Source organism: Pan troglodytes, chromosome 13 (assembly GCF_028858775.2).
Source record: "Pan troglodytes isolate AG18354 chromosome 13, NHGRI_mPanTro3-v2.0_pri, whole genome shotgun sequence".
NCBI lineage: Eukaryota > Metazoa > Chordata > Mammalia > Primates > Hominidae > Pan > Pan troglodytes.
In genome coordinates, this window is record NC_072411.2 from 20,647,386 (window position 1) to 20,669,611 (window position 22,226).

The window sequence follows — 22,226 nt, forward strand, 5'->3', positions numbered from 1 at the left end:
AAAGAGAGTACATATTTTGTCCTTATGGTGTTATTGTCACTGTAATAATTAGAACTCAAAGCTATGCTCTGAAGGTAGGAGGCAAAGGATATGTTCTAACATATGATTGGCAGTAACTTTATCATAAGATATAAAAATAATACTGATTGCACTGATTCTTAGATGCTCCTCCTTTTCATATTTTGACACCTCTGAAATTGGTCTTAACAATTTACAGTAGATTTGATGAAATACAGTACTGTGAGCTGTCTTAGTCCATTTGTGCTATGTAACAAAATATTCAAGACTGGGTAATTTAAAAGGAACAGAAATGTATTTCTTATACTTCTGGAGGCTGGGAAGTTCAAGATCAGGGTACACACAGGTTCTCATGAGGGTCTAATGAGGACTGCTCTCTGCTTCCATTATGGCACTTTGTTGTGTCATTCTCTGGACGGGATGAATACTGTTTCCCCACATGCTAGAAGGGACAGAAGGGGTGAACCCACTCTCTGAAGTCCTATTATATAAGCGCTTTAATCCCATCAGCCCTCATGACTTAATCACCTCCAAAAGGTCCCACCTTTTCTTTTTTTTCAGTCGGAGTCTTATACTGTCACACAGGCTGGAGTGCAATGGCATGATCACAGCTCACTGTAACCTCTGCCTCCCAGGTTCAAGTGATCCTCCTGCCTCAGTCCCCGGAGTAGCTAGAGGTACAGGTGTACCACCAAGCCTGGCTAATTTTTGTATTTTTTTGTAAAGATGGGTTTTTGCCATGCTGCCCAGGCTGATCTCGAACTTCTGGGCTCAAGGGATCCACCTACTTCGGCCTCACAAAGTGTTGGGATTACAGGCATGAGCCACCGTGCCTCACCTGTTCCACCTCCTAATATTCACATTGGTGATTAAGTTTTAACATAGGAATTTTATGGGACACATTCAGACAACGGCTTAAGCATTAGGTTACAGCCTAATATTTAGATTCCCTTCCTTCTTCCTTGCCTGTGGCTCCTCTTAGGACATTCATTGAGTACTCCTACCTCTCTTGAAGTGACCCTACCAAAGGCTATGCTACTTCTAAAAGCTTTAAGTAAACAGCAGGCTACTCTTTCTTTCTTCGAGACCCAAGTCCCCTTCTGCCCTCAAAGGGCCAAATACAGTGACTTCAGTCTTTACTGCTACTGATCCAGAGATTAGGAGACAGTTGTTCCCTCCCTATTACGGCCACCTTTGTTAAGTGATTTATTCAGAGGATATCTTGAGGTATCTCTTTATACTTAGACTTTCCAACACACTTTAAGAGTAGAGTTTCAAATCTTCAAAACAGATTATAGACCAAAATTTGAGAGGTAAAGTAGCAAGAATGGTGAAACACCATTTTATATCCCAAGTCCCTGATAACTACTGCATTCGTGTTCACAGATTAGAAGTTAAAAAGTTGTTCTTGGCTATCCCAGTGGTAAAGTTTAATTTAAAATCAGACCGGGAGCGGTGGCTCATGCCTGGAATCCCAGCATTCTGGGAGGCTGAGGTGGGCAGATCACCTGAGGTCAGGAGTTCGAGACCAGCCTGACAAACATGGTGAAACCCTGTGTCTACTAAAAATACAAAAAAAATTAGCCAGGTGTGGTGGTACACGTCTGTAATCCCAGCTACTCGAGAGGCTGAGGCAGGAGAATTGCTTGAGCCCAGGAAGTAGAGGTTGCAGTGAGCCGAGATCACACCACTGCACTCCAGCCTGGGCGTGAGCGAGATTCCGTCTCAAAAAAAAAAAAGATATATTTGAGTTTAAAATATTGTTGTCTTTTGTGCATTCATTGATGGTTTATTATTGTCATTCTATCATTTTGCATTTTAAGGAGTTGCTCCAGTAAGCTTCTATTCCTTGTTCAGATTTTAAAAACTTAAATTTAACTCCTTTAAAATAGTATTTTTCCAACTAACGTGGTAGATGGAAGATACAGAACAAGTAATTGAGTCAGTGCATTTTTTTTCTGTTTTCAAAATATTCTGTGTTTGGCTTACTACTTTTATAATTAAAATATTAAAATGATATTGTTCTTCTGTGTTATAACTCAGTTTTATGCACAAAAGCCACAAGTAGTTTAACAGAATAGTATCGGTAAGATCTTGCCTATATTTGTCTTTTTTAGTGCTGGAATCGGAAGAACTGGGGTTCTTATTACCATGGAAACAGCCATGTGTCTCATTGAATGCAATCAGCCAGTTTATCCACTAGATATTGTAAGAACAATGAGAGATCAGCGAGCCATGATGATCCAAACACCTGTGAGTACTGTACTTCATATACAAGTGTATATTCTTAACATGATGATTTTTGTTGCCAATGCATATTCTAAATCATATTTTTATCCTTTTTTATCTTTTCAATTCCTTGCCATGGTCAAATAACCTCTAGCACAGGGTTAAGCAAACTACTGCCCACTAGTCAAATCTGGCCTGCCACTTGTTTTTGTAAATAAAATTTTAGTGGAACACAGCCATGCTCATTTATCTATGCCTGCTTTGATATTATAGCTGCAGAGTGTAGAAGTTGCAACAGTACCATATGGACTGCTATTTCTAAAATATTTAATATCTGGCCTTTTACAGAAAAAGTTTTGCTAACATGCAAGTTGCCTGGCATATTAAATCTTGAGTGCTTAAACAGGCACAGAGGAACTTGCTTTGTATTATTTAGTCAAGCTGAATGCTGAGAATGATAGTATCCCTGAACTGGAGAATCTTGATAGACCTGCTTTCTATGAAATAGCTGTGGTGAAATTGTTTTTCTTTTTACATAAAAACTTGCATTGCAGCGGCCGGGCACGGTAGGTAGCTCACGCCTGTAATCCCAACACTTTGGGAGGCCGAGGCGGGCGGATCACGAGGTCAGGAGATCGAGACCATGCTGGCTAACACAGTGAAACCCCGTCTCTACTAAAAATGCAAAAAAATTAGCCGGGCATGGTGGTGGGCGCCTGTAGTCCCAGCTACTCAGGAGGCTGAGGCAGGAGAATGGCGTGAACCCGGGAGGCGGAGCTTGCAGTGAGCCGAGATTGCGCCACTGTACTCCAGCCTGGGTGACAGAGTGCGACTCAGTCTCAAAAAAAACAACAACAAAAAAAAGAACTTATGTTGCAACAACAAAAATTACAGAAATTAAGGTACTTTTTAGTGCATTCTACACTGAGTATTAATTATGCTTCAGGAGCCAAAAGAAGAATCATGGAATTTTAGGTTAAAATTATCTTTTGCACTGATTAAGACATTGTGAAATAACAGCATTGTTGGTGGAATAGGTTACTTGAAGGAAATTGACCTATGTGATCCAGTAAGTGCCTATAATTTTTTTGTTTTTGTTTTGTGAGACAAGAGTCTCACTCTGTTGCCTAGGCTGGTATGCAATGGTGTGATCATAACTCACTGCAGCCTCAGCCTCCCAAGCTTAAGCAATCCTCCCACCTCAGCTGGGACTACAGGCATGAGCCACCACATCAGGCTAATTTTTTTATTTTTTGTAGAGAGGGGATCTCACTATGTTGCTTAGGCTGGTCTTGAACTCCTGGGTTCAAGCTGTCCTGCCACCTCAGCCTCCCAAAGTGTTGGGATTACAGGCATGAGTCACCATGCTCAGCTTGGTTTTTAATTACAGAAAATTTCAAACATAGACAATATAATAAATATCATGTTTATACTCAGATCCCACATTTGCCATATTGTTTCATCTGTATAGCTGTTCACTTTCCCTGTATTTGAAGCAAATCCTAGATATCATATAATTTTGTTCATAATATTTTAGTGTATATCTCTAAAAGATAAGGATTGATTTTCCTTTTAAATAAAACCGCAGTACAATTATCAAGAAATGTAATCAGTTTCTTTTTTTTTTTTTTTTTTGAGACGGAGTCTCACTTTGTCGCCCAGGCTGGAGTGCAGTGGTGCGATCTCAGCTCACTGCAAGCTCCGCCTCCCGGGATCATGCCATTCTCCTGCCTCAGCCTCCTGAGTAGCTGGGACTGCAGGCACCCGCCACCATGCCCTGCTAATTTTTTGTATTTTTAGTAGAGACGGGGTTTCACCATGTTAGCCAGGATGGTCTAGATCTCCTGACTTGGTGATCCACCCGCCTTGGCCTTCCAAAGTGCTGGGATTACAGGCGTGAGCCACCACACCCGGCCATCAATTTGTTAATATTATCAAATTGGCAGTATTTAAATTTCTAGTTGTTTACTAAAAACCGTCTTTTTAAATTTTATAACAGCTTTATTAAAATACAATTCATATACCATAAAATTCAGCCGCTTAAAGTATACAATTCAGTGGGTTTTGTGTATTACAGAGGCTTGCAGCTATCGCTACTATATAACTTTTATTTTTATTTTATTTCTTATTTTTTTGAGACAGAGTTTCGCTCCTGTTGCCCAGGCTGGAGTGCAATGGCATGATCTCAGCTCGCCGCAACCTCCGCCTTCCGGGTTCAAGCGATTCTCCTGCCTCAGCCTCCCGAGTAGCTGGGATTACAGGCACCCGCAACCACGCCCAGCTAATTTTTGTATTTTTAGTAGACACAGGGTCTCTCCATGTTGACTAGGCTGGTCTTGAACTCCTGACCTCAGGTGATCCACCCGCCTTGGCCTCTCAAAGTGCTGGGATTACAGGCATGAGCCACCAGGCCTGGCTATATAATTTTTAAAACATCTTCATTCCCCGCCACCCCCACCCCCAAAAAACCCCAAGCTCATTAACAATTATTCCCATTTCCCCTCATACCCTCTCTAACCTCCCCCAACCCCCAACCTCCAATCTAGGCAATCACCAATCTACTTTCTTTCTCCATAGAGTTGCCTATTCTGGACCTTTTATATGAATGAGATCATACAGTTTGGTCTTTTCTAACTGGCTTCTTTTAAGTAGCATATTTAAAGGTTTATCTGTACTGCAGTATGTATTATTACTTTATTCCTTTTTCTTGTTCAATAATATTTCATTTTGTATATTTTTACCACATTTTGTTCATCCGTTAATCTGTTGATGGACATTTATTTGGTTTGTATCCACTTTTTGGTTATTATGAGTAATGCTGCCATGAATTTTTATGTGAACATACGTTTTCATTTATCTTGGGTATACCCAGGAGTGGAATTGCCAGGTCATGTTTTCATTCTGTTTAACCTTTTGAGGAACGGCCAGTTGTTTCCAAAATTTCTGTACCATTTTGCAGTTCCTCTAGCAGTGTATGAGGCTTTTGTTTTCTTCACATCATCATCAACACGTGTTACTGTCTTTTTTATTTTAGCCATCCTGCTGGGTATGAAGTAGTATCTCACTGTGAATTTGTTGTGCATTTCCCTGATAACTAATTGTATTAGTCTGTTTTCACACTGCTACAAATAAACACTTGAGACTGGGTGATTTATAAAGAAAAGAGGCTTAATTGACTCACAGTTCCCGAGGCTGTACAGGAAGCATGGCTGGGAGGCCTCAGGAAACTTACAATCATGGTGGAAGGCAAAGGGGAAGCAAGCAGGTCTTCACATGGCCGGCGGGAGAGAGACAGAGAAAGAAGCAGGAGGTGCTGCATACTTTCAGACAACCATGTCTTGTAGAGAACTCTATCACGAGAACAGAAAGGGGGAGGTCTGCCCCCATTATTCAGTCACCTCCCACAAGGCTTCTCCTCCAACACTGGGAATTACTATTTGACATGAGATTTGGGTGAGGACACACAGCTATACCATATCACTAATGATGTTAAGCATCTTTACATGTGATAATTAGCTATTTATTTGTATATATTTTTTGGAGAACTGTTCAAATCTTTTGCCTGTTTTTGAATTTGGCAGTCATTTTATTGGCGAGTTGTAAGTATTTTTTTTGTTTTCTGGATAAAAGTTTCTGATCAGATCTGTGGTTTGCAAATATTTGCTTCCATTTTCTCTTTCTGTTTTCTTGATTATAGTAGTTGATGCACAGAAGTTTTGAATTTGGTGGAGTCTAGTTTATCTGTTTTTCCTTTATCACTTTTGCTTTTGGTATCATAGATGAGAAATTATTACCTAACCCATAAATGAGTCTACAAGTTTTATAGTTTTAGCTCTTGCATTTAGCATTGATCCATTTTGAGCTAATTATTGTGTGTGGTTTGAGGTAGGGTTCCAACTTAACTGTTTTGCATGTGGTTATCCACTTGTCCCAGCACCATTTGTTAAAATGACTGTTCTTTCCCATTGAATTGTCTCAGGGCTCTTGTCAAAAATCAGTTGAGCACAAATATAAGGGTTTATTTCTAGACTTCCAATTCTATTCCATTGATTTGTATCTCTGTTCCTATGCTAGTACTACACTGTCATCATTACTGTAGCTTTGTTGTAAAATTTAAAATCAGGAAATGTAAATCCGTAACTCTTTTTCATTTTCCAGCTTGATTTAGCTATTCTATGCCCCTTGCATTTTCATATGAATTTTGAATAAGTTTATTCTTTCTGAAAAAATTAAAAAAAAAAAAACCAGCAACCGGAATGTTCATAGGGATTGGGTTGAATCTCTAGATCAAATTGGGAAGTATTGTCATAATAGTGATATTACATCTTGCAAAGCATGAACACAGGATGGTCTTTCTGTTTATTTAGGTATTCTTTAATTTTAATTGTAGTTTTCAGCATGCAAGTCTTGCGTTTATTTAAATTTATTCCTCAGTATTTTAGTATGTTTTGGTGCTATGGAATTGGTAATGTTTTGGTAAATGGAATTGTTTACTTTATTAACCAATAGTTTTGAGTGTGAGAGAGTGAATTTCTTAGGATTTTCTTTTGACAAGATCATGTCATCATGTCATTTGCAAATAGATATGTTACTTCTTTCCAATCTAGATGCCTCTTTCCTTTTTCTTTGTCTTTCTTGTATAAGTATCCTGGATAGAACCTCCAGTACAATGTTGAATAGAAGTGATGAGACCAGAACACTTGTCTTCTTCCTAATCTTAGAGGGAAAGTTTTTAGATTTTCACTAATTATCATATTAGCCATGGATTGTTTATAAATGCCCTTTATCAAGTTGAAGAAGATCCCTTTGTTATTTGTTCATTGAGTGTTTTCATCCTGAAAGTGTGTTCAGTTTTGTTAAGTGCTTTTCCTGCATCTGAGATATCATGTGGTTTTTGGTCTTTTATTCTATTGAGGTGGTATATGACATTGATTTTTAGATGTTAAATTGACCTTGCATTCCTGAGATAAATCTCACTTGGACATAGTATGTAATGCTTTTTATATGTTGCCTGATTTGATGTGCTAGCATTTTCTTGAGGTCTTATATCTATATTCTTACATAATAGGATTTTTTAAAAGATTTTAATTATGGCAAAATACACATAACATAAAATTTACCAGCTCAACCATTTTTAAGTATACAGTTTAGCAGTGTTAAGTATACTTACATTTTTTTGCAACCAATTTGCAATTTCTTGCAAAACCAAAACTCTATATCCATTAAAAAAAAAAACCCATTTTCTCCTCCCCTGAGCCCTTGGTAACCACTATTCTACTTTCTGTTTCTATGAGTTTGACTACTCTAGATACTTTACGTAAGTAAATTCATGTATTTGTCTTTTTCTGACTGGCTTATTTCACTCAGATTAATAACCTTAAGATTCATCCAAGTTGTAGCGTAAGTCAGAATTTCCTTCCTTTCTAAGGGTGAACATACCACATTTTCTTTATTCATTTATCTATCAGTGGACAGGGTTGCTTTTGCCTTTTGCCTATTGTGAATAATGCTGCTAAGAATATGGGTGTATAAAGATCTCTTTGAGACCTTGCTTTCATTTCTTTCAGGTATATACCTAGAAGAGGAATTCCTGGATCATAGCACACATGGGCTTTTGGTTTTGTTTTTATAATTTGTTTAAAATCAGAATTCAGATATAGTCTACACATTTTGATTGGTTTATATGTCTCTTAAATCTCTTTTAATTGAAAGCTTCCTCCTTCATTTCTTGGTTTTTTTTTTTTTTTTTTTTTTTGGTAATTTACTTGATAAACGAATCAGGTTGTTTGCAACATATTTCTGACGGCGTGAATTTTGCCAGTTTACATCCTCAAGGTGGTGTTCTCTGTGTTTCCTAAAAGTGGTACATGTATGGCTTGAGCATCTTAGGTCATATATTCTTTCTTCAAACCCACATAATGTCTGATTGTCTTTTTTTTGTGAAGTTAGCACCCTTGAGTAATCAATCCCTGCATTCATTAATTCATTGGATTTACAAAATAATGATATTCTAATTCTATCATTCTGTCTTTATTAGCTGGACTACTTCTTTAAAGAGAAACTTCATATCTACTATTTGGTTAGCAAGTGGTATAGCATGTGTAGGAAAGGCAAGAAAAACATTTGATTCTTTCCCTTTATCTATAAGCTTTCAATATAATGAATCATTTACTAGCTTCCTCCAAGGGTGATGACTTAAATTTATTTGGGTATTATTTTGAAATCAAGGATTTAAACATAGTTGATGTGTTTCAGCCCATTGTAGTTTTTGTTGTTGTTTTGTTTTGAAACGGAGTTTCGCTCTTGTTGCCCAGGCTGGAGTGCAATGGCGCAATCTTGGCTCACTGCAACCTCCGCCTCCCAGGTTCAAGCAATTCTCCTGCCTCAGCCTCCCAAGTAGCTGGGATTGCAGGCGCCCGCAACCAGGCCTGGCTCATTTTGTTTTTAGTAGAGATGGGGTTTCTCCATGTTGGTCAGGCTCATCTTGAACTTCTGACCTCAGGTGATCCACCCGCCTCAGCCTCCCGAAGTGCTGGGATTGCAGGAGTGATCCACCGTGCCTAGCCTGTAGTTATTTTTCTTAATGATATCCAGATTGTCCTATTTTTGGCCAGTGGGAGCCTGTTCACCTTGGCTTCTGAGTCCTTTTGTCAAGACCCTGGTAACTTTGATAGCTTTGTTACTATCAGAAAATATATCCAGGCCCAGCTTGTACATCTTGTGCCCCTGATTTAGAATCAGTAGTTTCTCCAAGAAGCCCGGTTCTTTTTATTGAGAAACTATTTTAGGCACCAACCTCTGGGCACTAAGGACTTTTATTTGCTTGGGTTAATTTTTGTCTCTCAAAATGATAAATTGCACAACCAGTAAAATACATTTATCATAGGTTAATGCTTATGCTTCCAGTACAAATTCAGGACCACAGTGTTTTTACTTAGCCTCTTTTACATCTTTAACAAGAATACTGGTTCTTTACAATATTAGCAATGAAAGACTTAGAATATCACAAATACTCCACATTACACAACTGTTTCAGAATAACAACACTACCACTATAAACAGTATGGCTAATGAAAAGAGTTTTCCTTTTTTTCACAGCTCTTTTTGCCCTTTGAGTATATTCTCCCACAGTATGCAGTCAAATTACTGAGGTGTTTGTTTGTTTGTTTGTTTGTTTGTTTGCAGTATTTTTGAGACAGAGTCTTGCTCTGTTGCCAGGCTGGTTTGCAGTAGTGTGATCACCACTCATCGCAGCCTCAACCTCCTTGGCTCAAATGTTCCTCCCATCTCCACCTCCCAAGTATCTTAGGACTACAGGCACACACCACAGCACCCACCCAATTTTTTCTTCTTTTTTTGTAGACACAGGGTCTTGCTGTGTTGCCCATGCTGGTCTTGAATTCCTGGCCACAAGTGATGCTTCCACCTTGGCCTACGAAAGTGCTGGTATTACAGGCATGAGCCACCATGGCCAGCCAAATTACTGTTTTAAAGTCCCTTCAGGGATGGGTGCGGTGGCTCACGCCTGTAATCTCAGCACTTTAGGAGGCCAATGCAGGCAAGGATCACCTGAGGTCAGGAGTTCAAGACCAGTCTGGCCAACATGGTGAAAGCCTGTCTCTACAAAAGTACAAAAATTAGCCGGGCATGATGGCAGGTGCCTGTAATCCCAGCTACTCTGGAGGCTGAGGCGGGAGACTCTCTTGAACCCGGGAGGAGGAGGTTGCAGTAAGTCAAGATTGCGCCATTAAACTCTAGCCTGGGTGACAGAGTGAGACTCCCTCTCAAAAAAAATGTCCCTTCAAATAGCTCTCCTCTATATGGTTGTCATCAACTAGATACACACATTGATTAGTTTCATGATATTGTCAATTCTTAGGGATTTTAAGATTTTTATAATTATATGCTATATTTACATTATTCCAAAGTATAAATCTAAAAAGGAAGGTATATTTAACGAAGTCTAGTCTCTGTCCCTCTCCTGCTCCCATTTCCCTCCATCCCTTTATAAGAAACTATTTTTATTTATTTTATTTTATTTTTATTTATTTATTTTTTTTTTTTTGAGACGGAGTCTCGCTCTGTTGCCCAGGCTGGAGCACAGTGGCGCGATCTCGGCTCACTGCAAGCTCTGCCTCCCAGGTTCACGCCATTCTCCTGCCTCAGCCTCCTGAGTAGCTGGGACTACAGGCACCCACTACCACGCCCGGCTAATTTTTTTTGTATTTTTAGTAGAGACGGGGTTTCACCGTGTTAGCCAGGATGGTCTCGATCTCCTGACCTCGTGATCCACCCGCCTTGGCCTCCCAAAGTGCTGGGATTACAGGCATGAGCCACCGCACCCGGCCAAGAAACTATTTTTAAAATAATTTATTCATCCATTGCTTTTTTTTTCTTAACATACACCGAGATAGATATTTGTATTTTCTTCCCTTTCTTTTATAAAGGTAATATAATATATTATACGTACTTTACCTACCTTGCTTTTTTTACTTAATAAAATAACCTGGAATCATTCTCTAGTAGTTTGTAGACTTTTATCCCTTTTCTTCCCAACTAGCTAGTATTCCATTTTGAGAATGTACAGTAGTCACCTGGTCCCTATTGATGGCAATTAAATTGTTTCCACCTTTTCTGTTATAAATAATTAGGCAATGAATAGCCTCGTTTGTGAATATGTGTTTTCAGTTTCTTTTTCTGGTTTATTTTTTGGATAGATTCTTAGAAGTGGGATTGCTGGGTGAAGAGGTAAATTAGGTTAATTTTGTTATATGCTGCCAAATTCCCCTTTATAGAGGCTGCAGTATTTTAACATCCCTACCAGCAACATATAAGTGAGTTTTGCCAACAAAATATATTGCCAAACTGTATTTTTTAACCAGTCTAGACTGTTAGTGAAAAATGGTATCTTTATGCAGTTTTATTTTGCATTTTTTAAGTAAGCAAGCCAAGTGAGATGTTTGTCTTTTTGGCGGGGAGAGGGGACGGTTTTCTGACTTTTCTGATCAGTTCTGTTTTTTATATTTTATTTTTCAGAGTCAATACAGATTTGTATGTGAAGCTATTTTGAAAGTTTATGAAGAAGGCTTTGTTAAACCCTTAACAACATCATCAAATAAATAAGAAAGCAAAAAGATCTGGGATATGTGTTGGAAAACTGCTTTCCCTTATGTTCACTGTGCCATAATGCTGCTCGCAGGAAATGGCATTTTACAAAAAAAAAATGAAGAACTCAAAAAAACTTTGAAAACTTCAGCACTGTTGCACTTTATGTTTTAAAAAATGTCACTCTTTCAAAATCTATAACTCATGTATTTGAAGACTGTTTCATGCTTTGCTCCGAACAAATAGTAAATAACTGAGTATGTTCAGGGTAATTTATGAAATTTTGTGGTGGTGCCATGCAATCCCCTTTTGGTAGAATTGCCACAAACAAGGCTCAAAATTCTCATCATCTCTGTTATACACCTGTATCATGAAAGCAAAAAGAAGTAAACATCAGGAGTCAGCTCTGGTCTTTTGCAGTGGTTTGCATACTTACTATACTGATTACCAGATTTTATTTTTAAAATTTTAGCAATATCATTCTTAATATTAGCCAATACACTGCCTATGGATGCAGCACATTTTTCCCTGCACACCCCCTGTAGAGACCTGCCTGCTGCTCAGAAGAAGAAAGATGGAATTTGCTGTTCCCAGGAAATGCTGCACATTGTCCATTTACCAGCATCTTATAGAAAATATAAATATGAATCTACAAATTCTCTTGGATTTAATAATGTAACTTATATTTATCATAAGGTTGGCTTATTCCAAATCATGTGATTTCACATACTTGATGTAAAGGAATGCATGCATTGTGTCTTAACCCCTTAAGTGCCTTGAGACGTCCTTGTATGTCTAACGAAAAGGCACTCATTTGACCCCACTAGGAGGTATATATGTATATTGTACATTCGTATATTTTTATGCATTTTGAATAAGTTCACATTTTAAAAAACAGCTATATTGAGTGTTATACAGTCAAAGAAGGGTAAGGAAATTCTGTTTCTTACTCAGTACTTGTGATTTGCTATAAGAAGCAAAGATAATTTGTGTTCTACTGAGTGCACACTGCTGCTATGGAATTGTTCAAAATCTGCACATTCCTTTACTTGAGGGGCTGAGGGGTTACAGTTTAGCAGCTCAACTTTAAAAGATGCTTTATGCTTCAAATTTCATATTTATTTCATCCCTAACTTTAGGAAGACATCTAACATGCAAATTAATGTTAAACATATTGATAATCTAAGCTAAAGTTAGAGCAAATAATTGTGATTTATTCATATCCATAACTAAAATATTATTCTTTAGCACTCATTTCAGTTAATATCAAGCTTTGTTCACATTGATATATTGATTGGGATTCTTCAAACAAAGAATGAAACATTATTGACTTATTTCTAAGTGTAATAACTCAATAACTAAATTGAGAATTTTCTTGTTTTTTGTGTATAATTAAATTATTCCATTTTATATATACTTATTAAGTTATAAGCATGTTAATAAGGAGACTTTTGACTGTCCAGCCTAATGGAGGATCTGATTCCCATTAAGGATGTGGGAATTCCCATATTTTCCTCTTCAGGTTTTTTTGTTTTTAAGTCTACAGAGAGATAGAACTTTAACATTGCCCAGTTTGATAAAAGTGAAAATTTGCTCACCTATACAAATGTTATTTTACACAATTATTTTATGTGGATTGCGGTTTTAAAAGATTCATTTCCTAGCAGTTTCTGAATATTTCTGTAAGATCTTGATAAAGTTTAGAGTCAAATGGCAGATATTTTGGAAAGCCATTTAGTATGAGGGGAAAAGTACACATTTTAAATCTTCGGTATAATCTAAACGATGTCATTTCAAACATTCAAAACTCATAATAAATTTCAGGAAATCAAGCTCCTAAACATTAATAGCCAAGATACCAAATAAATTATCATATTAAAATATTTAAGTTTATTTAAAGAGAGAAGTAAACATAAACTTATGTCAAAGAGAAATTCTCTTAATCTATTTCCTGACTTCACAGTCAAAACAGTATAAGATAGTAAAGTAACTTATAATCTTATTTGATCATTCTGTTCTATAAACAGACAAATATAATTTAGGCTGCTATATGACATGATAAATTAAAAACTGAGAAAGTAAAATGATGTCGGGGTCTACACATTAAATAACTGTTTTGGCAGTTTTTCACCTGAATTTAAAAATAAAATTTGTCTGTTCTATCTGTATGGACAGAATATGACAACCACAGACCAAAAGATATCATTGTATAGATGTAAAGAGACAAAAGTCATGGTTGGCATGTTCTTTAATTTAGGGCCTTGTTTATACTTGTGAGTTTAATAATTTCTTGGCAATGAGCACTGCTGCCTTTTTAAATCATCAATGCCTGTCTTTAAATGCCAATCATTAGAAGTTTAGAATTACATTTAAATTTCTCATATATGAATTTTTCATCTGGGAACTACCCACTGTCGTCATTTTTATGTGCAGAAAAGGTCCTTTTTGAAAACCATATTTATTGGGATCTTATTTAAATTTAAATTATCCTTTACAACTTCTTAAAATGAATATGCTAATAGATAAGACTTTATCCATTACATCTAAGAACTTTTTAACCTGTATATCAATCTAAATAGGTTTCTAGAAATAATCCTAGCTTTCATACACCATGTAGTTCTAGACTCCGTCCATATCAGTGTAACATTGTGTGATAAAATGCCAAATGTCTTGTATCTAAGCTACCCTCCCACTCTTCCAGCCACCCCTACCTCCCACCTTGACACCCTTAAGAAAGCAATGCTGACTTTTATTCTGACAAGTGGAAATCAATAGTGGTTAATCAAGTGGATTTTGTAAATGCTAAGAAGTGTTTGTGAAAACCTTCCCTTTCTGAGTTAGGATTGTTTTTTCATGTTCATTTCAGGTGTTTTATTGAGCATCTGATTTGTGTCAGCACCATGTAAATATGATGAGGAGTATTTGGAATAGACTTTACATTCGCCAGAAAATTGATAGTATTTGTTAAACCCATGCATCCATTCAAAATAGAGGCAGAGTAAACAGCCTAAGAAATGATTTCCTTTCTACAGTCTGCTAGGAGAAAGAGGTGATAGGGGAGTGGTTGATGATTTTAATCAAGAGTAAAGGGAACATTTATTATGTGAAATCTGACTTCAGTTGTGCAAAGGTATGTTAAGACATTAAGACAATTGCTGGAAGGTTTCAAATATGTGTACACACACATAGAGATACTTTTGTGTGTTTATTTATATGTATATTTCACAAAGGCTAATGCCCACAGAGGAAAATGATTATTTTAACTTCTGGGTTATCATCTGCTGGCAGGGTCTGATCAGGTCTAGAGTATTTAAGGAAAAGTCTCCTGTCTTCTATCTCCACTAGAAGTACTGCAGCTTGAGAGCTGAAAGGAACTTGAAAAATGTTATCCAGTCTTCACTTAGCCCATTTTTATCGGCATTAGGAAGTAGGGTCCAGCAATGGTTATTGATTTAGCAGTCTGGTCTTATATGATCTGCTTTCTAATTATCTATCTAGTATTCCTATATTATACTGGAACTTCAATAAATTATAACCTGTGTGAATATCATAAATTCTTGTGAATTTTTGTCTATTTCCAGTAGAGAAGCATACTCAGCCAATGTTTTCACTTAATAACTATGACAACCTTAAAGGATGTCACTTAAGTTAGAAAATAAGCAGGCTTAAGAAGTGATTCTAATTAGGACCCCCACTCAGTTTGCTAGTCATGCCTGCCTGACAGAACATAAGCTTTTGTAAAGTATTTAGACTGATACACATGCAGTATGAAAACATTATAGACTGCAGTTAGAAGACTAATTTTTTAAAAGCACTCAAAACATAGAACTAAGATTTAGAATATATGTCCATTTATAATGAAATAATTTATGTTCATAATGTGAACATGTAAGATAAGTAAAGCATTACTTGTTTTATAATATCAGGAAGAGAGAAGGAAACATTAGTTTATAACAATGTGCTATTTAATATCTGTATTTTGAACATTTAAAATACTCTGATGGTAAGGTTGCCAAAGTAATTTTGAATTCATAAAAATTGTTTATGCCACAATAATGTGGGATATGTTTACAGGCTCTTTTATTTTGTGGTAGTTACTTTATAGTTCAGATGAATTTGCATTTCAGTCACTTATAGTAAATAAAGTATAGTAAATATTTGTTGGAATAAAAATCTCAATGTAATAGGACATAGATAAATTATGCAACAGCCTGCTTTGATGAAAGCTGGTGCATTATGTGAGCTGCCACAGTTAATACTTTGTATTAACATTGCTTACTTCCCCCATTTGCTTCACCTATCTGACTACAATTGCTGGAATCATTCTTTTTGTGGTGCTTCCTCCAAGTGAAATAACTATGTTATTAAAACCGACTGGATTAATTTTATCAAATATCAGACTTACTGATCTCTTGGCAGAGATTTATTGGTGTCTCAGTGTGATCACAATACAAGTTGTAGCAACCATTTTATAAAACTCTTAGAGAATTATGTAGATAAAATGGAAATTACATAATCCTAAAACATTTTTGAGGGCTAATTGATAATAGATAATTTCAGCAATTTTATTAAGAACCCAGTAAATCCCTAATTTGTATGTTTTTTGTTCAACTTACCATGTCTGCAACCATTATATAGACTTCATTGATACTCAGCAATTACTACAGTGTGTCTTACAATGTTATAAAAAACAAACAGCAATCTCTGTTTCTGCCAGAAGTTAGATATTTTTTTACAGTCCTGATGAATTTGTTGTGAGTAGACACCACATAGTTATTTCTGTTTGCATATAAATTTGCTGCTATTTATTTGTATGTTTTTCTGCTGTAGTATGCTATTGATTTCTGAAGCTATAATCATAATTTTTATTTTAGTAATCCAAGCTAAATGGGCAACCAGAAGTAATATCTGCTAGGGTGCAATCCATCAGCATTGGTTCAGTGCATATACATAAGTAAACCAGTTTAAAAAAATTTTACTAAGCAAAAGGTAGTAGCAATATTGCTAGTTAAAGACTACCATTTTAGGGGAAAGTTCAAAGGTTTAACTTCCTGAAACCTTTTAAACTTTTCAGTGCAAGAATGAAAATGTTTGAAAGCCTTGTTAAGCTCATAAAAGTTTCAGTTAAACACTGTAGAGTTTCCTACCTTTGTTGTGTAAAGGATATAGAAAATATTTTTCTATGGACAGAAGGTTGAAACTGTTAACTTCTTTAATTTCATTGTTTAAAGGAGATAAAATGTTATTTGTATGTCTTTCATGCTGTAAAGAAAATGAATGTATCTTTCAAATGTCATTAGAATTATGGCTTGATTCTAAGGATACTCTATTTGTTTTAAAGTCTACACGGGATTGAAAAGAAAGGGAAGAGTATTACACTTCATTGTACAAAATGTAATTTTAGAAGAAAAACTAATTTTCATTATAAACAAGAGCAATCATTGAAGCATATTTCAGATATAATGTACATTCTTTTTCATTTTGCTTTGCCTCTAGAATAGAAACTTGTCAGAAAATTTGCACATACTGTTTGTAAGTATAAAATAATTGAATTCTAGACTTTTGGAGTGTGGAAGGGTGTTTGTGTGTGAAGGTAATAAATGTGTTGCTGCATGTGTTTACCATGGAGAACGTTTCCAGGCTTTGTCAAATGAGGACATTGTTGTGAGGGTGTGACTTTTGTGAAGCCAGAAAACTGTGCCTAAGATTCATTACAGTGAGTATGTGCAGAGGCCCCTGACCCAGTAAATGCTTTTTGCCTTTTTATTCCCAATGTCTTGGACAGTTAAGACAACTTGGCCCAACTCTGAATTGTAGCAGTGATGTCTTATATGCTTAAGAGTTTATATTAATTCAGCTGAACAAAAACTACATTTTAAACCACCTTTGTAGGTATGATTAATACGTGCAACAGCTTCTTTAAAAGGTAGTATTTATTATTTATCACTCATTAAACTTGACTCAGTGAGGACTTCATTATTTTTATTTCTCTTTCCACGTCTCCAACTTTTTAAAAATCACTAATTTAACTCTTTGTTAAGTACTCAAGTACAAAGTGATCTCTTCTTTCATGAACTTTGCTATAACTGTTGAAAGGATTGGTGTCAGGCTCTCTCAACCCTGGGAGTTTCCAAAATTTAGCAAATATTACTTGTGATAAGCTTAAATGCCACATTGCTAAGTACAATTATTACCAGGAATCCGTCAAGGGGGAGATAGCCCTGCTGACACCCTTAGACCCAAACAGGTGCTGGTTCATGCTTTCTCCACAAATTGGCAGTTGGGTACTTCCCCACTGTCATCACAGTTGAGCTCATTTTAACATATATTCAAAGAAGCTTTTTAGTTTCTACTCCTGAATTGTAGTGTTCAAGTTATTTGCCTTCCTGGGTAAGAAAATTTTAACCCAAGTCTGGGATTCTCTGGCACCTGTCTTTTTCCCATCTTTCAATGAGTTGGCAAGATTAGGTCAAATTTCAATGCTAAATTTGATTTTTTGAATTTTAAATAGTAGCACTTTATTTCATGCTGACCACCAACTTAATTTATACATTTTAAAATAAAATTATCCTAGAAGTGTTGTAAACGTGGGAAAATTTTAATTAGTGTTGGAGGTCATTAGATTGGACCCAGGTTTAAATATAATGATCCCTTCATAGCTTATTTGATGTTTAAGAGCAACTTGTGTGATCTTAGCTTTGCAGGTTTTCTGTAATTTATGTAGCACAATAAAGGATACCCAGTTGACTGTGTTACTGGACTCTGAGTTCTCACAGCTAGTTTCATCTAAGCTTGGTTTATTATCATTTCTTCTTTGGATTTTTTTGTGCATCACATGAATACTTAGAAATCCATTTGTTTTCAGTGTAGTACCTAGGGTGAAGTAGATGCTGCACAAGTAAGTTTAAGGGAATAAAAGTCCCGACACTTTATATACATGTTGAGGGGCACGATTTAAGAGACTGAAACAGTTTACATTAAACTGTTTTTATTTTCTGCCAGTAGACTCTATCTGCTTAAAAAAATAAAAATTGTTCAACCCAGTGTTCTCCAGCATCAGGACATTACAGTTGTAATCTATGTTGTAATCTTTTCAAATAAGAAAAGCTACTCCTTATTCTCTACAGTGTAGGCTTAATTTTAGAACCGATAATTTACTATATCTGCATTATTGATATTTTTAAGTAGTAGTTTTAAAAATAATTATTTCTATGTGGAGGGTGTTTTAATTTGGGATTTTTTTTCTTGTAACAGGTGCTATTTGTAAATATGAAGGGGAAAAGTCAGTTAAAAGTCTAGCTTATGTCATAATTAAAATACAATTATACATTTCATGTTTGATTCTATTAAACTAGTGGCAAAACAGAATTGGTCCCTTAGTTTTTTAGATTACCTTTCCCCCTATATCACAAAAATATCTCTTTCCATATGATCTCATAATTGAGGCAAAGAAGCTAAGGGTTTATTTAAAATGTGTATAAGCTTGAATTTGGTCAACACTGCATAATTTGAAATCACTCTGCATTTGTCACTGCAGCTTACTGTATGCTTGAAAGGCCTTGTGTGTTTGTCTTAATTTTAGTGAAAAAATTAGAATTTCTGCCATTCATGTACAAAAAAATTACAACTACAGCAAACAAGATAAAAATGCTGGTTTGCATTAATACTGTTTTAGTCTTAAGAGCAATTTATATTATGTGAAATGCTGTTACACATATTTTGTTGGCCATATTTCATTTTGAGAAACAGTTGTTCAGGTACAAACATGAAAAACAACTCTAGCTATGACTCTTAATGTTCAATTGCAAAATAAAGATGTGCTTTAGTAATCTAAAGTATAGAAGTTTTGAAGATTATTTTATGGGAGTTTTTCATGGGCTTTTCTAACAGTGGTTATATTTAGTAATTGGTTATCAGGAATGGAGAGAATGACAAGTGTAAAATTTATTTCTGGAGTTATTGACTCACATAGTGGCTGTATTTGAGGAAAGGGAGTAGGTGAGGAACTAAAAGGGATTTAGAAGATTAAACAGTGTCTGAAGAGGCCGGGCGCGGTGGCTCACGCCTGTAATCCCAGCATTTTGGGAGGCTGAGGCGGGCAGATCACGAGGTCAGGAGATCGAGATCATCCTGGCCAACATGGAGGAACCCCGTCTCTACTAAAAATACAAAAATTAGCTGAGGGTGGTGGCGCACACCTGTAGTCCCAGCTACTTAGGAGGCTGAGGCAGGAGGATCACTTGAACCTGGGAGGTGGAGGTTGCAGTGAGCCGAGATTGATTGCGCCACTGCACCCCAGCCTGGTGACAAAGCGAAACTCCATCTCAAAAAAAAAAAAAAAACAGTGAAGAGAAGATTCTCTTTAATTGTGGCCATTGCTTGGCTCCTGTCCTCTCCCAGTACCAACCCTCTATTCTGGTAATCCTAAGGTAAGACCTTGTCAAGCAAAATAAAGGACCTCTCCTTCTGTCCCTGAAGTCAGCTTGCCTAAGTGCAGTTACATATGCTGTTTTTCCTCTGAAAGAAAAGAAGTACCTAGAGAACAGGTAATAAATAAAGCAGAAAGGTGATTTTTGATTATGCCATGCCTTTGTTCTTATGTACATAATAAAAATTCAAACACTATAATGAAGATCAAAATGATTTTTAACATCCTCTTCCTCATGCTTCACCCTAAGAAAAGCCCCCTCAAACCAGCGGCAACCTCTATTCAATTTCTGGTATTTTCTTCTGGGGTAAAAATGTGTGCTTACATTTGTGTGTACATGTACATACACGTTTTGTTAAAGCCAGCAAGGTTGTACAGTATGTTCTTCTGCAGCTTGCTTTTTCGTCTTGGGATATATACAGATGTTGGGATACGTATATCAGCATGTTCAGATCTATCTTATTCTTTTTCACCACTGCCTAGTACTCTATCATGTGGTTATACTCTAATTTCTTAATGGACACTTAGATGGTTTCCGTTTCTGCTGTGCAAACAAAGCTGCAATGAAAATCATACAAATATTTTTGGTAATTGTTGCAAGTGTATGCGTAGGGTAAATTTTGAGCAGTAGGGTTGCTAGGTCATAGGGCACCTGCATTTTTAGGTACTAATATTGTCTAATTGTTCTCAGACACAATTATACCCGTTTATACTCTTCTACCAAAGCATATGAGAATGTCTGTTTCTCCACATTCTTATTAGAATTTCATGAAACTTAATTTACCTGCTTATCTCAGAGAAGAAATATTTTGACATTCATTTCTTCTGTAAGGTTAAGTAGCTTTATTGATCCCTTCTATTTTTTACACTACATTCCACATTGATTGCCTTTCCTTATTTTTATATTGGTTGGTTGACATTTTAACCATGTGAGATGTTGGAAATTAAGGAAACTAGTCATTTGTCAGTCATATATGTTGCAAAAACCCACTGTGCTTTTTGTTTTGGGGGCTGACGGGAGGGATATGAGGACATTTTTAATGCTTGTATAAACAAACATACCAATCTTCTTGATGACTTTGGTGTATACCTGCAAGGGCTTTACTCTAGTTCCTAGTCACATTCCATTTGTGACTGAAGCTTTCTTAACCACCATCCAAATAACCAACTCAGAAGACTGATACTCTGCTTTCTACTTTTGATCTCCCTGGCCTTGTTGACTGCTCTCAATTACGCTAGAGCTCTTCCAGTTTCACCAGTTAAGCTGTAAGCTTGCTAAAATCAGTTGTGCTTATGTGCTTTCATATGCATACAGATTTATCTTTATTATGTCATTTAATTCTATATTACGTAAGCCAATGAAATGAGAGTGTGAAAAGAAGGTTGGGCTTTTGTGAAAGCCTTTAAAAGTGAGTGATTAAAATTTTAAGGATTTTTATTTTTTTATTTTTCTTTATTACTATTATTACTATTATTATTATTATTATTATTTCAAGATAAGGGCTTGCTCTATTACCCAGGCTGGAATCAGTGATGTGATCTCAGCTCACTGCAATGTCTGTACCCCAGGCTCAAGTGATCCTCACACCTCAGGCTCCCTAGTAGCTGGGACCACAGGTGTGTGCCACCACACCCAGCTAATTTTTTGTTTGTTTGCTTGTTTTTTGTTTTAGAGACTGGATTTCACCATGTTGCCCAGGCTGGTCTTGAACTCCTGGGCTCAAGTGACCCACCCACCTACCCAGCCACCTTGGCTTCCCAAAGTGCTGGAATTACAGGCGTGAACCACCACACCCAGCCTAAGGATCAATGTTTTTAATTTATTGAAAACAGATATGACCAAGACAACTATGAGAGACTAACAAAAATATAGGTGACACACTTAAGGTTGTTTTTGTTTTTGTTTTGCTTGCAAGAAAGACTAAGGGATTACAAGGAGGCTTAAACCTATTGACAAAAGCCTTGGCCGTACATGAAAAGAATCACAAATGAATACACATTTATGTTTTTTAAGCTAAAACCAAATGCATGTAGTTTTTTTCCTTCTTTAAATGGTTTTTCATTTAATCAAGTACTAGTTCTGATCCCATCAGATATGTGGTCTTCTACAATGTATGTAGCAATTTCTCTGTTGAAAAATATGCAGACAGTTTTAAAATTTTTGCAGTTAAAATTGATATAGTTAGTATCCTTTTGTACATTTTCTTTTTTTTTTTCTTTTTTTCTTTTTTTTTTTTTTTTTTAGACATGATGTCTCTGTCACCCAGACTGGAGTGCAGTGGGGTAACAACAGCTCATTGCAGCCTTGAATTCTTGGTTTCGAGCAATCTTCCCATATGAGCCCCCCAGGCTCCAGAGTAGCCATGCCAGTGCACCTGGCTAATTTATTTATTTTTTTGTAGAGCAGGGTCTTGCTTTGTTTCCCAAGCTGGTCTCAGAACATCCT

At 36.4% G+C, this 22,226-nt stretch overlaps 1 protein-coding gene across 7 annotated transcripts in view; it reads left to right on the forward strand.

Moving 5' to 3' along the window:
- The window catches only part of PTPN4 (protein tyrosine phosphatase non-receptor type 4), a 223,108-nt gene extending 203,921 nt beyond the window's left edge, over positions 1-19,187 (forward strand). For 6 of the 7 annotated variants that reach the window (XM_009443187.5, XM_009443190.5, XM_009443188.5 and 3 more), the window contains 2 exons: positions 2,136-2,271; positions 11,284-12,008. In XM_009443187.5, coding sequence (XP_009441462.1) covers positions 2,136-2,271; positions 11,284-11,370 — 223 coding nt within the window. In that variant the 3' untranslated portion in view covers positions 11,371-12,008. Of the gene's footprint in view, positions 1-2,135; positions 2,272-11,283 lie in introns of all 7 variants that reach the window. The other variant, XM_525902.8, reaches the window with a different exon arrangement.
- Positions 19,188-22,226: the final 3,039 nt, after the last annotated feature.